The sequence below is a fragment of the Bombus pascuorum genome, chromosome 11, assembly GCF_905332965.1.
Source record: "Bombus pascuorum chromosome 11, iyBomPasc1.1, whole genome shotgun sequence".
NCBI classification, from domain to species: Eukaryota; Metazoa; Arthropoda; class Insecta; order Hymenoptera; family Apidae; genus Bombus; species Bombus pascuorum.
In genome coordinates, this window is record NC_083498.1 from 6,114,099 (window position 1) to 6,130,928 (window position 16,830).

General features: G+C 41.2%; 1 protein-coding gene across 3 annotated transcripts in view; it reads right to left on the bottom strand.

The window, feature by feature from the left end:
- The window catches only part of LOC132912030 (colorectal mutant cancer protein), a 59,346-nt gene that overhangs the window by 2,643 nt on the left and 39,873 nt on the right, over positions 1 to 16,830 (bottom strand). For all 3 annotated transcript variants that reach the window (XM_060969123.1, XM_060969122.1, XM_060969124.1), the window contains 5 exons: positions 2,425 to 2,686; positions 1,746 to 1,894; positions 1,280 to 1,501; positions 752 to 940; positions 291 to 481 (listed from right to left, as the gene is read on the bottom strand). In XM_060969123.1, the coding sequence (XP_060825106.1) occupies positions 291 to 481; positions 752 to 940; positions 1,280 to 1,501; positions 1,746 to 1,894; positions 2,425 to 2,686 (1,013 nt within the window). The remainder of the gene's footprint in view (positions 1 to 290; positions 482 to 751; positions 941 to 1,279; positions 1,502 to 1,745; positions 1,895 to 2,424; positions 2,687 to 16,830) is intronic.

Genomic DNA, 16,830 nt, shown 5'->3' on the forward strand with positions numbered 1-16,830 from the left:
CAAAAATGTGCAGAATGCATATAATGTGCAAAAATGTATTAAATATACAAAGTAAGATACATATTATAATATTTATTAAGTAAAATTTTTATCCAGGTTTCATTTTTTCTTATCATTATGATAAAAATACAAATATGATTATAATTTTAAACGACAACTGACACATAGATATCTGGCGTTTAGCCTTAGCTACAGCTAAATTAATAGCTGATCCTACTTAATGTTTCAGTTTACGGCTTCACCACGTTACTAACGATACTTTGTATTTCACAATTGGAACACAAAAATACCTGTCACATTGCGCTTTACTCTCGTGCAAAGTCAACGCAAGGACAGCGTTATTTGCTCGCGCGTGTTCCAACCTGCTATTTAACCTTTCTGTCTCCACTTCGAACTGTTTCTCGGATCCATTCAATTCCTGAAGATTCGAGTGCTCCAAAAGGTCCGAGACCAGATGTTCAGCCACCATCGTGGAACATACCTATTTAAATTACCAAAAAGTTATTAAATGGAAACAGACACAAATTCGTTATTTTTCTATAACTCTTGCAAACAGTTTCTTTTTTTTTCTTCAATTTTTATCGTGTATTTTAGATCACGAATTTTGACGGGTCAATCCATTTCCTACTAATTCCTGATATTTATAAACGGGGCTGCATCTGATCGTCCTGGCTGTATTTGTCAAAGAACGAGACCATTGTAACTACAAGCTAAGAGCGAAAAGCACGAACAACCAGAGACGATAACGTACCCCCAGGTTGGTAATATCAGGTCCTGTGATGTGCCTCTCGTCGGTCCTCCTGAGTCTTACCCTCTCGGCTATTTTAAGAACCGGAGCTTCCTCCCTCGTTACGCTCTTTGTCGGCGGTGTCTGCAGGGGTGGCAAGAGTGGCGAGCAAGGTGCACTCAAAGGTTCCGGCGAACTGGTGTTGCCTCTTGTCTGCGGAAATCAAAGGAGCACGAGGAGAACATTACAGTCGGAAGGGTTGATAAATATTTTTGTGAAAGTGTTGGGCTGATCAAAGGCTGGCCAAAGCACGGGGGTAACTGTGCAAAAAATTCGTTCGGCATTCAACGGTTCGTTCCAAACGGGGGGAGAAGGAAAATGCATTTCGGGTGCATCGAGATGAAAAGAACGATCTTCTTTTCATCGCGGACGAAAACTCAGTTCAGCTCGTTGCAAAACTGTAACATCATATAACGTCTCTATACGTCGAGACCATGCGGAGGGTGCGCGTATTTAGCAGCACGTTACAATAGGTCGGATTGTGCTACCCACTCGTATTTCTCTGCGGGGCGACTCGCTGCCAGCCTGTTGCCTCTGATTGCTAGCCTGATTCTTGAAATTAGCCAGCTGAGCCTGTAAGCTCGCGATCTCCGCTCGAAGGGCTGTGACCTCTTCTTGTAACGCTGCCACGGCCACGCTTTGGCACGAGGCCGCCTGTTGTGTTGGCTCCGGAGTTGGTAACGCCGCCGGACTGTCTAGCTGTTCTCTTCCATTCTGTCGATGTAAATGATCGTTTAATCGCAACTATATTACAAGCAAGATCTAGCAACTCGTCCGAGTTAAGGAACTTCTTCGGATTCGATTTCGAGTCTATTTTGCATAGTTTGAAAGTTCTACGTCTGTTACGAACATTTTACACTTTGCAAAATCTTAAACGCGTTTCCCAGACTTTCCAGGCAATTACGCTACTATCTTCTAAGTTTCACCGAACAAGTTTGTAATCCTTTGATAGACATACCTCGGCGGTGCGTGGCTCGATGTCCTCGCAGCAGCTGGAATCGGCATCTCCCAATGTACGATCTCCATCACCCTGAATGTCACCTCCACCTTCGCTCTCTTCCACCGGGTTAGTGATTGACCCCTCCGCGTCTCTGCTTGTCTCTATTTCTAAATTGATAGAAAAGGGTCAAACGAAACATAACAAAGTCTTCGAACGAAGTGTTTAAGAACTGCTATAATCATCAATGGGAACGGCGAATTAAAACTACAATCTATTCAATTGGTCGTTTTACGAAGAAATCTGCTCGAATTATTTTGCTAATTTATCTCTCTGCGACTCATCATAAAACACACACCATGCAAGGCGTATAAATGCCATCGTGTTTTCCAACATACTCAACAACCTAATAATTCACAAGAAAAAAATATTCAATTGGCTAAAGTTACTCAATAAGTTACTGTAAAATACAATATAAAACGGACACACCATGATCGGGAGAAATATAAATTTCTGCACGAAGAATCTCGAATTTTGGCGACGTCGTTGGACACCGTGAAACGAACGGCGAAGCGGTTTCCCAGCGGGGAACGCGTTAAAACATCAAACGGCCTCGGTCCATAAATCTCTGTCGGAGGGAGGCAGAGACCGAGCACGGTGCACAGATTTACGGAATCGGTCGTTTCGTTCTCTCCCTTACCGGACTCATCCTCCTCGGCAATTACGGTAGCGCGATGCCTCTCGAGCTGCCTGCCGAGCTCAGCGATCACGGAATGCAACTCGGTCAGCCTCTCCTCGTGCCTCGCCGCTTGCTGCTCTGCCCTCTGTTCCGCTCGCGCGGCTTGCACCTCCGCGCGGACCAGAGCCGCCTCGGTCGCCTCCCTGGCTCGTGTCGCCGCCACCAGCCTTGAATTCAGCTCGGCTACCTCGGACCGCAGCGATGATAACGCGGCCGCATGCAGCTGCAACAGAACCGACCACCCTCGGATCAATCATCCACCATATTTCATCGCTGATGAAATTTCTTCGCTGTTTTGGTTTTGTTCGACAGAAAGCTTCCAGGGTGTTAGAGGGATGTTGGAACTTTGTATTCGGAATTGGACTTTTGTATCCGAAAAGAGGCTTACTCTTCGAGACGAAATTTGATGTAATTTCGTGGAACGAGACGGGAGATTTGAAATATGAAATCTTTTAGCTTGAGGAAATCATGCGGTTGGAAGATACAGATCCTGGTACATAGGAGATCTTCGCTGCAAATAGACGTGATGTTCGGCGATTAGTATAACAATGTGAGTGTGAATTAGCTATATGGTCGAGGAATAAATGTATATTGAACTGAAAAAAACCTCAATGACCGAAAGAAACGAACAGCTTCTTTCGAAGAGGAGTGTCAGCTCACTTTCCTAGAAGATTCTTCGCTTAAAAGGCTCGATGACAGTCAGTTGATAAAAGCTTCAAGATTCGATCAGGATCGATAATTAAGAAGATGCTGTGATATTATAATTCGAAGATTTCCATGAGTTTGCCTCGTCTCGTGACGCAACCTGTCTTGGCCGAGATAGATCGTTCTGTTCGCAAGACAAACGCGTAAGGATCTTCCTGATTGCAAACTACGTTTTGGAAGATACCGTACGGCAGTCATTTTGATCAATTTTCTGCCTCGATCAGCCTTGACTGTCGGATAAATTCCTACTTACGATGAATTGCAATATATTATGCAGAAATCTTAGTCAAGGAAAAAATAATTGACTAATTTTACGTCTTGTCGAGGTCAACCTTGAACACGGTCGTCCACTCACTTTGCCATTAGCTGATCAATTTTAAATAAACATTGTCTCGTTTCGAAGCGAGAAATGCATCTTTGCTAGTTTTAGAAAATTTCTAGAAATATTAGGAATTGGTTATTTCGACTACCGTTCTCTTTCCAAGTATCAAATATCGTTAATTATCGATCATCATTATTACGGCTCATTGAAGCTAAAAATTACGAATTTGTGATTTTAATAAGAAGTCCGATACCATCGACGTTAATTCCAAATATAATTCCTCAGATTTACGAAGAAACGTCTATTTTGTCAGGGAATTTGTTAAAGAGCAGAAGCAGCTGGTAGCAGCGGATCGTCGCGCTGTTTCCGCAAATAGATGTCCCAGACGCGATTCTTCTTATTACCGGTGGTCCTCATTAATTTCGCCGTATTCGCGGTATTCCGAACACGAACACAGAAAACAGGGAAAAAGAAGAAAAGTGGAAAAATGCGTAGAAACTGGCGGATACCTGTTTGCGAGGCATCGTTCCTCGCGGAGTGCCCTTCGCGAGGGCAACCGTGCATGACGAACATTACAAGACGACGAGCCGCTAATGATTCCTAGCCATGTGATAACATACACCGATCAAGAGGGGAAGAGAAAAATACCGAGAGATCCGTATAAGAATCACGACCCGTAATTACGAAGTATCATTCAAGAGTCGTCCTCTTATCGAGAAAGAGGAAAAGGATCGTGTGCGTATCTCACGTGTACTCTCGACGACAGGTAAACTAGTTTTGTCACCAGGCTTGCTCACGACACGTACCAGGCATTTATTTTTTTTTTTTTTTTTTTGTCTACTTAACTTCTTTTTCTCTTGTATTTCGAGATCTCAACGCGTTACTTTTTCCGTTATGGTAGATGAGATCAACGATTTACGTTTTACTCGGAAAATCGATTTGATTGCTCTCAATTTCATATTACGTCGAAAGCATAGACTTGCTGGCTTTTGTTCGAACATCCTCTAATACCTTATTCTTCGATGAGATATCGTTAAATGCGCGTGAAGTCGTTTTAGAATTTGTTGTAGAAGCCACAGCTTTTATCTGGAACTTTATTCTTAATAATAAGTATCACTTTTCAGTAAATTTGTGGTAACGGTATGAGAATTTTTTTTTTATTTTATTTTTTTTGGTTTTCTACAATTTGTCCTTATGGACATTTGGTAAAGTGTTATATCTTATTGGCGAAAAAAATAAAAAATAAAAATAAATACAGCATGGGGTGCCAGCTTCGTTTTTTTTCTAAGTTATATCTTTTATGAGGTATGAGAATATTACTGAATTTTCGAACTAATAGTGAACTATCGATTAGAGGCAATGCTTAATACGCTCTAGCTCGATTTATATTTACTTGTAATTAATATTCAGTATACTTGACGTGGATTACGAATTTCAAACTGCGTGTATTTTAATTATTTTAATACCTTCAACGTTCGTTGCTTAACATTTTCACCTTTGAAGCAAATATAAAAATTGTCCTAAGACTTTTGACCGCAGATGTACGTAACTTCTTACGCAAGTAATTAATTATAAATCCAACTTCTGTTTAAAAAATTAACTATAATATACCCGTTCTTTTATATTACATTGGAATTAAATTTTCTGATTTATAGTTCAATCGAAATTGAGCAATTTGAAGATTCAGAACTTTTCAAACAAAACAGATTCACAAGCTTTCACAATTACGAATATGCCAATTCTGTTATTGCATATTATTGTTATCGTCACATATTTAGCTTAGAACATTTTAGTGAAAATACCTTGATCTCTCGAGGTACCACGAGAATATAAAGAATTAATACACTTTCAGGACATTCTACAGGACGTAATAGAGGAAGATGAGGTTTCCCATGATCTTGACGTTCATCCTGGCAATATTCTGTGCAATAGTCATGGCGCAAAATGACGATCAAATCGTCCGATTGCCAGGCAAAAGCTGCAAAGATGCTCCACCTTGTCCGAATGGCCGATCCTGCATGATGGTTGTTCCTCCTTGTACTTCGGACAACTGCGACAAGAATCCAGTGCCTTCGTGTGGCCGGAAGTTGTGAATGTCCCAGTACCGCAAAAGATACAAGTGGTCTTCGACTAAGCCATTGGTCATCTTGCTCGTTCATCGATTCACGCGTATGTTAATGGAAGTTGCAATAAACGTATGACGTAACCGTGGTACCGTTGCAAAATGAAGTAATTTCACGCTCTATTCCTGTTTACTTTCTTTCGCCAATTAGACGCGACGCGATTCGGCTCGAAATTCCGTACTCGAGCGGAAAGAAAACTTATGGATAGCTGACAATTCACATACTCGCGACTCTTTGCATTTTGATCTGATTTTTAAAGTGAAAGTTTAAAATGATAGCTGACACAGAGCTAATCCATTCGTGTAGAACGACGAGTCAGACTTGCCGCGAACAATTTTCAATTTCCCATACAAAATCCATCCGATTATCCTATTTGACGCATAATGATGAAATTCTAAAAACGAAGCCTATAACCCGCAACTCGTCGCTCGTTAACTATCTAATGTTAGCAAATTATTGTGCAAGAGAGTGCACAGGTGTGAGGCGTGCATTTCTGCAGTTCTATTTAGCGCTATTTGCTCGGTTAAAGCGCATACGCGCGAGAAGCCAATGATTGCGTCAGAGCAAAATGTTTAAATAACTGTATATAAGTAATAAACTGAATGTTCGAATAAGAGGACGCAACACGTGCGTCGATAGGAGTAAATGGTCGCGTCGATGTTCACGTAATCACGTAAACGCCAGGTTATTCGTTTAGTCTGACAAGAATCGAGTGGAGTTCGTTGCACAACGAGTCGCCGGTCGTGTCATGTCGACAAAACGAGCCTGGTCACCAAGTGAATTCTTCGCAATGACTCACCAGGCATTTACCAAAGAAGACAGCTTGCACGGGCTTCTACCTTCTCGTGTTCTTCTTGCCATGCGTGTTTCAAGCTGGCTAGGCAGGTGTCTTCATCACCGATTCCATCGAATTTCTCTCTTGCGAGACGTACCACGTAAAATGATACCGGAAATTGCGGTAAAGTGGTGCAAAGCCAGCGACAAGGGTGACCGAGAGGGGCATCGACTTTCTCGACAGTCGAATACCCGATATCCTACCCTGGATAGATGGAAGTCCGAGGTCGTTCTCGTCTTTGATACACGAAATTACTTGGAAACTGGAGGTTGGGTAAATCCGCTGGCGACGAGCTTCGTCGACGTGTTATAGAGGACTTACTAAAGGCAAACTTCGTCTTCTCGATGCCGTAGAAAGTTGTCGACCTGTTCACGACGATTATAGACGGTACGGACAATATACGAGCGATCAGAGAGCACGTGGTTATACGTATGAAATCAGGGAAAACTTATGAAAGTGATAAAGATAATTTATGAATGTTGTGCCACCGCAACAAATTTATTGATCAAATTTGGATTTTATAGCTGCCATGATCGACTGCCACGCGAATATCGATACAGTAACGTTTAATTTTTGCAAAATATTATATTATGTTGATTGTTATATATTGTATTACGTTATATCGTATTTGTGCAATACTATGCAAATCATTGACATCGTTGAAAATTTGTTAGACCGTGAAATTTCTCTCATTCCTAATCGATTAAAAAAATTTAGCGAAATCAGGTTGTTCATCGATAACCATCGTGGCAGTCGACGTGCTGTGCGTCGGTGGCAAAATTACTGCGATTTTGAATCGCAGACCGTGGTATGTTCTTTTTTACAGTCAACCCGCGTCGCGCAGCTTTGTACGCAGAAAATTCGATTATTCGCCTCTGCAGTACGCAACAACGTTGAACGCGCTGAAATACTATCGATCGTATTGGCGAAGAAACGCGAGTTTTTCTATGAAAAGACTGGTTTTTTGCCAGGAAAATGCAGCGGCTATCCGGTTTCGCGCGATTGACTTTCATGCTGCGCTTTTCAATGAAATTTTTCCTTCGGGACCTGTTCAATCGGTAAAAATAGAAAAGAACAGTTTCTTTTGCAACTTGGACCATCCATCGTACGTTTGACATTTTACTAATCATTCGTATTATATATTATCTTAGTTCGATTGGATATTGCTCTTTAGAAAAAAAGTTTGTATTGGAGAAAGAACAGTGCTCGTTTCTGTTTGGATTTGGTTGTATAACGATGTATCGTGGGGTGCTCGTGGAAAGAAAAATGGGGCGACTGCGTGGCCAACAGGTGCTTCCCTTCAGGAGGATTTGGCTTTTGAAAGCAAACAAACGATAAATTTCAAGGCAAACACGCTGAGAGAAAGGCGAACGTTTCGAGTGAAACTCCGAAGATTTCCAGAGGAAAAGGCGAGCCAGGGTCCTGTCGATCGCGTAGGATGAGCCACGACTTTATCGAGTCGAATAGGTCTATCGACGTCTCGTTTGCATAAACGTGTGTTCAAAACGCTTAATGACTTGTATATATTCTTAGTCTATTACCTCGCAAGAATTGAAAATCGTTTCGTTCCTAATTTCAGTCGATCATCTGTATAAAAATCAGGAACATTTTGTATACAACCAGGATTACGTAATACGTAGAATACTTATAAACGAGGGAGTACATTAGGACAGGAGGAGCACATTAGTGGAGCGAAATAGAATTTTAAATACTTGGTAGATTCAGTTGCAATTTGCAGTGAAACTCCATTTATCGGAATAAAATTGTACTTAGTGCTCTATTAAATGGAATTCCGCGTATTAAATCTATTTATCTGAATGTAAAATTTTGTTATACGAATGAAAAGTTATAGTAGCAGAGAGAAGCATTAAATTCCTATTATATGAACTGTTTATTCCTCGATATGTTCAGATAAACGGAGATCTACTGTATTAATATTTAGTTCGCAAGCATTTGGTTTTTACAAATACTTTAATCCCTTTTCGCACATTCTGTATCGGATTTTCGCAATAATCAAGTCAATTTAAAACATTATTTTATTCACAATAATGGTATATAATGTACATATAAAGTCACAAATAGCATAACAAAATTTTACCATATGTTATGCATAAGATATTCGTTGCTTCTAATACCAAACAAAAGTTTGTTCCTCTACGCTGATACTTGACACGTTGCATCGTGCATAGACAGCTTTGGAAACAATGTTTGTCATTTTGTGCATTGAAGCTCGATTCAGCGAGCTCGTAACGAGATCACCGAGCACCGATTGCTCGTAACAAGATTTTTCCAATGAATCCAGTCGTTAATCCGCTAAAGGGGTCAAGTAGGTGTCCCCTTTCGAAATGGCAAATTCCTTGACCAAGCCCCCGTGACCCTTTTTCTTCTCTTTGTCTGGTCGTCAAAAGGGACGAGCAACGTTATTCGTTTTTGATCCACCGGGGGAGTTCGTCGGACGAAGACGTACCGGCTTTAAGGGGTGAGCACACCGTTTCAAACGGTCCTTTTGTGACCGCTGGGACAAAAGAGGTAACCCACAGACACGTCTATTCTACCTCGATGCAAGGACGTTGCCTGGAAAATGACATCTCCGTCTTCTTTCCACGCGTGGAGTGGACTGCTTTCAACGATGTGCTTCCGTATAGCGTAACTAATCCGCTCGTCACGATACAATTTTTGAGAACATGTTGCGTAGAAGGGTAACAGGAAACGTATTCTCGAGTTTATTAATGGATTAGATTAGTTTCACTGTCATGGTTCGGTTTAATAACGTTGAAAGCGAGATCGATATGACGCGATCAAAATCGTTCTGTGTATTTTAGATATTGCATTTAATACGAATACCTATCGTATCTATAGATAACACCTGTGAAGCACACGTATACGGATTATAGATAACTTTGCAACAGAGAGTCTTCTTTGGATAGACAGATGAGGAGCTGTCGAATGTTTACAAAACTTTTCTAGACAGTGAGATACAATAACGAATCATATCATATTAAAAGATCGTATCGTATTAAAGACTAGTCGCATAGAGATTTTGGTTAAAGCAACTGGCTCTTTTTCTTTACAAAGAGCACGAACGACAGAATCTTCCTATTGATACGATACGTATAATACGCGCCGTTATTTACGACACGTAATATGCGCGTGTTTAATGCATTTATAGGAAATTGAAAATCGTAAAAACGCAGATAGTATGCAAAAACGTATGAAATATCAAATGTGTATCCATTTACATACCCGTTTCTTTAATTACGTTTATAAAATCATGAATTTGCATAAGCACCAGCAACTTAGTAACATATTATCATACAAATTATATCTTTCTCTGCGATTAAATGTCTCCTATGCGGTCTTATCTCTCGTATTAGATGTAAATTTCCAGCGTAACGATGAATTACGCAAATACGAGAGAAAATTTTTGATTTACGAAGCCCGAAACCTTTTACGAAGCTCCGATAGGACGTACGTTTTCAAGCAAACGAGTCGAGCACGAAAGCGCTGAGGTTACACGCGAAGAAAGTGAGAAAGCACTGGCGCAGAAGAACCGATCGACCCGTTCTACCAAGTAAGCGTTCGCCCAAACATGGCGAACGAGGAAGAGGGAAATCAGCAACGACAGACAGACGGCGTAGTCTGGACCGGTGATTTGACGGAAAATATGGTATCGGACAGAGCGTCGGGGGCCTGGGCGAAGGTGTCAGAGCGGGGCAAACGAAATTACGGGAGCGAAAGTTTATTTGAAATTCCTCTGTGAAATCGATCGTCCGGTTGGTTAGCTGTGGCTCGTCGTCCGCCGCTCTATTCCTGCCGGATTAAAGTTTAAAGGGTAGTACTCGATTCTGCATAAGCTTACGGAGAGACAGACGGAGGGATGAGACGGGCAAAGACAACGCCAGACGAACGGATTCAGATAAATAGATGGGGTTGACTGTTCGGATAAAGAGAAGGAAGACGAGAGGAAGAGACAATCTAAACGTGACGCGTGGAGAACGAGAGAAGACGAGAGAGGGATAAAAAATGAACGAGTCGTTTCGCGGTGAATATAGAGAGAAAAAGGGGGCAGAAGAGGGGAAAAGTGGTAGGAAGGGAACCGGAAGGACAGAAACATCGTCCTGTTCCTGAGAGGCGGATTCGATCCCATTCCCGGCGTGTACTAGGCTTTTGAATCGAATACGACACCGGCAAAAATTACGGAACTCCATTATCGGATGTCGGAATGCTCTTCGCCTCTGGCGGTAAGCTTGTTCCGCGTTTCGTTAGCGGCCTCGATGACGCGCCATCGAGTTTCGCCACCTCTTCTTCACGCTTTCCTGCCACTCATTTATTCCAGTTCTTTAATCGATACCGGGATAAACTTGAGCATTTATTCCATGATCGGTTAATCTCGAATTCCAATGTACAGCGTGTCCTAGAAGTTGGGAACCATGATCAATTCTCTCAATTCGTATATTTTCCACGTAGGTGAAGATGACTCTGGTTAAGAAGGAACGTATCGAGATCATTCCCAGGGTTATGGTTGGGACTCGATCGATTTAAAAGGAACGACAATGGTTGGACGACGGAGAAGAATCGTGTCTGGTGGACTTTAACACGAGAGAAGATCGAGTAGGTCATGAATTATTGTTCGAACAGCTGTCATCGTGAACTGGCGCGAATTTGCTACGTGTTTTATTGCTTGTTCATTGAGTTTGATTGAAGATTCGAGCGAACGCGAATAACGCTTCTCATATGTACACAAGTTACGCTTAATGATAACACTTCTATATAGATTGAACCTTAACCCTTTCACGCTTTTGAAGCAACGTATACATATAAACTTTCGCAAGTCTTTGACATAACACAAACGATACATACATAATCCTGCCCGACAAGACTCGACCTAATTTCATTGTACTATGTTTCTCTTTATAAAAACTTTGTTTATAAGAAGCAAGTTTCTGTTCGTAAAGTTTTATTAAAAGTCTATAGAGTTTGAAAAAGTTAAAGCGTTAAAAAGTTAGACATTCGTTCGCTATTCCAACTTACTGACTCCTGCTGTTTCTCCCTGTGACTAGCTTCGACCTGTATCGGGACGGTTCTATCGTTGCTACGATCACCAGGGCAGCAGAGCCACGACCTAGACCTGGTTAATCCTTTCGGTTCCTCTTCCTCCTCCTCGGCATCCTCGTCCTCGGTGGTAGCGCAATGAACGTAAACCAGATCCCTTCGCGGTGTTTCGAGGATTTCTTTGCCCGGGGCAGAGACGTGACTCGGCTGTACGTTATACCTTGTCGTCTGTTGATAATGTTGCTGTTGTACTTGCACTCTCTGTTGGTGTAATCGGTCCACGTAGTAAGCCGGCTCCGCGGAGCCATTGTTCACGGCCACGGCGAAACCCGCCACGATGTCTCTCGATGCTTTCACTTAATTTTTCCTCACTGTAGCATCTTCCATTCGGTCCACGAACAAATCACCTGAACCTTTTTCACGTTTCTCGCTGCTAGTGAAACCAGTACAGCGATTATTGCCAATGATATCGTTCGTCGGTGATATTTCTTCTCTGCACTTCCGCTTCAGTCGTTCACGTTCACGCTGAAAGCACTGCACGGGTTATTCACGCGACAGTCTCTTCGTCACGCTCGATTACGCGAAGCAATGCGACGATGGAGTGACCAGCGGCGCGATATTGCGACATCGTAGCGATCGGTAATGGAATCGGGCTGGATTTTTCCGCGTTGTAATTAGATTACCAGACATGGAGTCCTTAGCAAGCAGCAACTATGTATTTCATTCCTGTCTATGATTAATTCTCCTTGTCCGAAGACAAAGCAATCGAGGAGCGAAAGTATTGCTTCCATCCGAGCGAAAGAAGCTGGGCAGGGCGGATAAGAGCAACGATACAAAGGAACGATCGATCATGTTGGATTGTTGCATAAAAATAAGAATCTGTTAAGCGTCGCTTCTAATTTATTTCAGTCATCTCATCGGCAATTTATATAATTCTGCCAAATTCAAACAACATTATTATAAATAAACCAAAGTGATCGAACTTGTACGAACGATAACGTAAACGAATTTCGCGTCACAATCCGATGATTCGACGACAAATGACGCGAACGACGCCTCTCTGTAATAGTTACAGGTATTTCTACCGAATTTCTACTTGTACTTTCGTCGTTCAAGGTTCAACAATGAACCACCAACTGTTTCACTCGGCTGCTCGCAACAGCCACTCGATCGAGGCTTTCGGAACAAAAATAGATTAACCCAACGAACTAATGCTCAACAGATTGTTGATTAATTGCTGTCCAGAATACTATTCCTCCTACTAGGATATTTATCCTATTTAGCATTCTTTCGATTTCTCAAGATATCAGAATTTGTTCGATAGTGGCACCATTGGATTCGTACAAAGAAACCTTTGTTCACAAAAAACAGAAAGATCTTTCTGCCGATGTGAATATACTATCTTGCGGAGAAAACTAGTTTTCAGACGTTTCGCGGCTCGACATGGTCGACGAAACACGTCAGAGGCCAGAGCAGCGGTGCATTTGAGAAAAAGGGGAAAGCATAGTCTGAACGCGATTCCAATTTAGAGCGTGAAACGCAAAAATCCTAGTCACTAATTATAATTCGTTCTGAGATTTTTCCGCTTTGGCACGTGCCGCGCTCATTGCTGCGGCCCGTGTGCAGAGTGTTCACCCGACACATGCTGATTTAGCCATCGAAATCGCGGAAATGCTTGAGCACCGCCGCTGAACGTTTAATGGCGTGAGATTTACCGGCTCAAGTTTTTACATTTTCAACGTGTTTAACGAGCATGCCATTCCGGCTGCTCGTTAACTTATCATTAGTGGCCTGGTCAACGTTGGCCTTCGATGCACTCTACCACAGGCAGTTCGTTACGTTTTCAACGATGCGTTTCGACATTTGCCCGCAGTACTCGCTGCTGGTTCGTCAGTAAAACGACGCCTCTGTAATAATCGCTGCTATTATTACCGAATTACTATTTCTGCATTTGTCGCTGCAGGTTTGAACTATTTTGAACTGTTTGACTCGGTTGCTCGCTCAGTTACTTACAGAATTGAGGCTTTGAGAACAAAAGTTGATTAACCCAAATGCTTAACGAAGTAATTGTTGTTTAAAATGCCCTACATAGCATTTCTTCTTTCCTCGAGATAACACGATCGACTAACAGTGAATTTGCTGCTATCATACCGTTGGCCATCGCAAATAATTAAATACCTAATAATAGCATATTGACAATGTTGACGATATCTTTGACACATTCACTGTGTACGAGTCACGCATTCGAGCCAACACATACCTTTAAGTTATACATAACTTACGTAGCATACATGCTGTTGACTAGAATGTTGCAACATGAATGGAAAACCCCGAAATTATGAAAAAGTACCCTTTAACAATCCATATTAAAAACGTATACGTGAAGTTTTACGATATAGAGATCGGTATCGTATGAAAATTGTTCATTAGCGTAGATTATCACAGAGAATGAAAGTGGGATCCGCAGCGAACGTGTTAAATTGCTACGTTCGTATCTAAATTACCAAATTAATATATATTTAAGTCTCATTATGTCTGTGTATAATTTAATCCTATGTTTATTTATGTATTTATTTACGATCAATATGAATTTAAACAGGCTACGTAATTCATAATAGCCGGCCTGATTGAATATGTATTTCGAATTGAATAAGAATCTCATCATTAACCTAGTTAAAACGGTTCTGTTTGTTCAACACCGAATGTACGTATCACTGCATTTTTATCGCCACTTTAACGAAAAAGAGAAAGCTAACTGGTCTACTTGCATACGAACAATACAAATTGAACAGCGTCGAAAAAACGAGTAGTGAAACGAAAGCCTATTATATTCAGAGGAATTTTCTGCATTTGTAATTTACCTAGATTTTTATCATATCGATCGCTCTCATTTTACATAACTGGCAAGGTTGACTATTCAATGGCCAGTTTGCAAAGGTCCGCGTATATCGCTGGTTAGCGTACACCCATCGATTTAGAAAGTTTAATTGCTCCGCTAGTGTCTATCGATTCTGGACGAGATCGTGGCGGGACGAGGACGCGTCGCGAAACGGCCGCAGCAGCGAAATAAATTAATTGCTCGACTGGCAATTATGAGACGCGAGAAAGGGGGCGGGGATTTCTGTCTCGGGCCTAACGAGACCCTTATTGCCGCCAGCAATTAGTTTTTACGCCGAGCCAATGCGATCAACGCGGCTGCGATTACGGAATTCTACTCTGACCCTCGATTAATCCTTATCAGCGTTGTTATCTTGTATGATCCTCATCGATGTTGTCTCATAGCCGAATTCAGAAAGATTCCAATGGCTCGAAATAAGATGGAAACGAAGAACAATGAAATTACGATGGAGTCTTTGCTTTTGGGAATAAATTTAAAAATTTGTCGCGATACGTACGTACTGGATTAATTTTTTACTGAATGTGTCGTGCCGCCTCGCGGAAAAACTGATCAGGTCCATTCTTTGTTAATTTCTTAACTTCCTTGCGCAAGTATGTGATTGATGTTTGATTTTTCAAGAAACGAACGATTTACTACGATAACTTCACTTGTCAGGAGAAAATGATATAAATGAGAGTAATTTAAAAAGACGCTCGCTGTATGTTCGAAGTAAATTTAAAAGACAGTAAATGTAGTAAATATATTTAATTATTCTGTATTTAATACCGTCTGAGACCTAACATTCTTAAAACATCTTTTTTCATTTACGTACGTCTAAAATCCATGCTTCATCCAATTAACTTTCTCGTAATCCTATAGTAGGATTATTTCTCATATTTCCATTTCTCTTACTATTTCTTCTTGAACTTAAAGTACACAATGTGTCCTCGTTCTTTTCTTATTAAATCAAAGGCTCTACAAGACACCAATGTAACGTTATTGCATCAGGTACTATGAAACGTAATAACGTAAATTAAAGATCGATGTCCTATCCAATGTCCAAGATTGATCTTTAAACGACTGAAGCCTAGCTAGCTCGAAAAATCCTACTTTAACTTGCAATTGTTATACATTTGTAACTCTGATGTATATTCTAATAATCGATAATTTATCGATAGGAAGCTACGATGACAAGTATAATTCACAGGATTCATGAAAAACGTCGAAATTCCGCGTTGCTGGTCGGAGTATGGGGCAGGCAGGAGCGTTAATTAAACGAGTTAATTAGTCAAGGCGACGCGACCGCGCGGTATGCCGAGAAAACCGCGTTGCGAATTTAGTAGAGATGGTCAGGAGGAGCAGCGTCGGCGGATACCAATTATGGAAGCGCTCGCTTGTTGGTCGAGACTTTTTACGGAAAAAGACCGATCTCGTGTGATTCTGCACTGTTGCGGTCAGTATCCGCGATCCAGTTGAAAATTAATGATACGCGAAATCGGCGGTAGATCGTGTTTATAATTTAGATTCAATTACACAGCCGCTCTACAAACTTCTGGCTGATACGGTACAGGTAGAAAAAGTCTATTACGAAATCTGTTAAATACCAAGCGTTATAGTTTTCTATCGAGTATCGGCCGTAATGAGATCCGTGCACACGCTAAACGAATCTGAATCACTAACCTTTTTGCTTCGCTTATTTTCATTTTGCTATGCTTCAACGATTCTTATTAACCCGTTGCGCTCAGGAAGCAGTTTAACGCTCCTCTTTATTAATTAATGATTGAAAAAACTAAATTCACGAGTGAAGAGTTAAAATAATTTTATTTTTGTCTGATACGATTAAGAAAATATTTTAAAATATCTTCGAAACAGTTGCCTGTTGATCACTTATGGGAACGTTCCGTTGTAGAATCGTTAATATAGATAAACTTTTTTTCAAAATTAAATGTTCATATGTATATACATTTAGCGTTTCACTTTTTTCTTGAGAATCCAAATCGAAAGTTGCGATTCGAAGGAATAATCTATGTTGGTTTATAACGTCATAAACAGAATACCGAACTAGACGATTATATTTCTTACAAAGTATATCAAATGATAAGTTGTAATTGTGCGATCCCCTGATCCATTAACGCGCAATGTAACAGTTCAAATAACGTGAAAAAAGGCGGATGACGAGTGAAAAAAGCGAAAGTAGTGGAGGGAAAGGCGAGAGGCAGCGAGTTTTAACAGCTGCGCGTTACCTTGAATGGATTAGCTTATCGTCTATCGTCGCAGCGTATCCAGGGGACATTTACATTATGCTGACGCCAAACGAAGACCCTTCCCTTTTTAACGTCACCACCCTTTCCCCCTTTCTCTCGCTCTTTCTTTACCAAATATGCCGCGCATGTTTATCACAAATTTGTCTCGTTGACTCACTCGTTCTCTTATAAGTCGCAATGAGATCCCT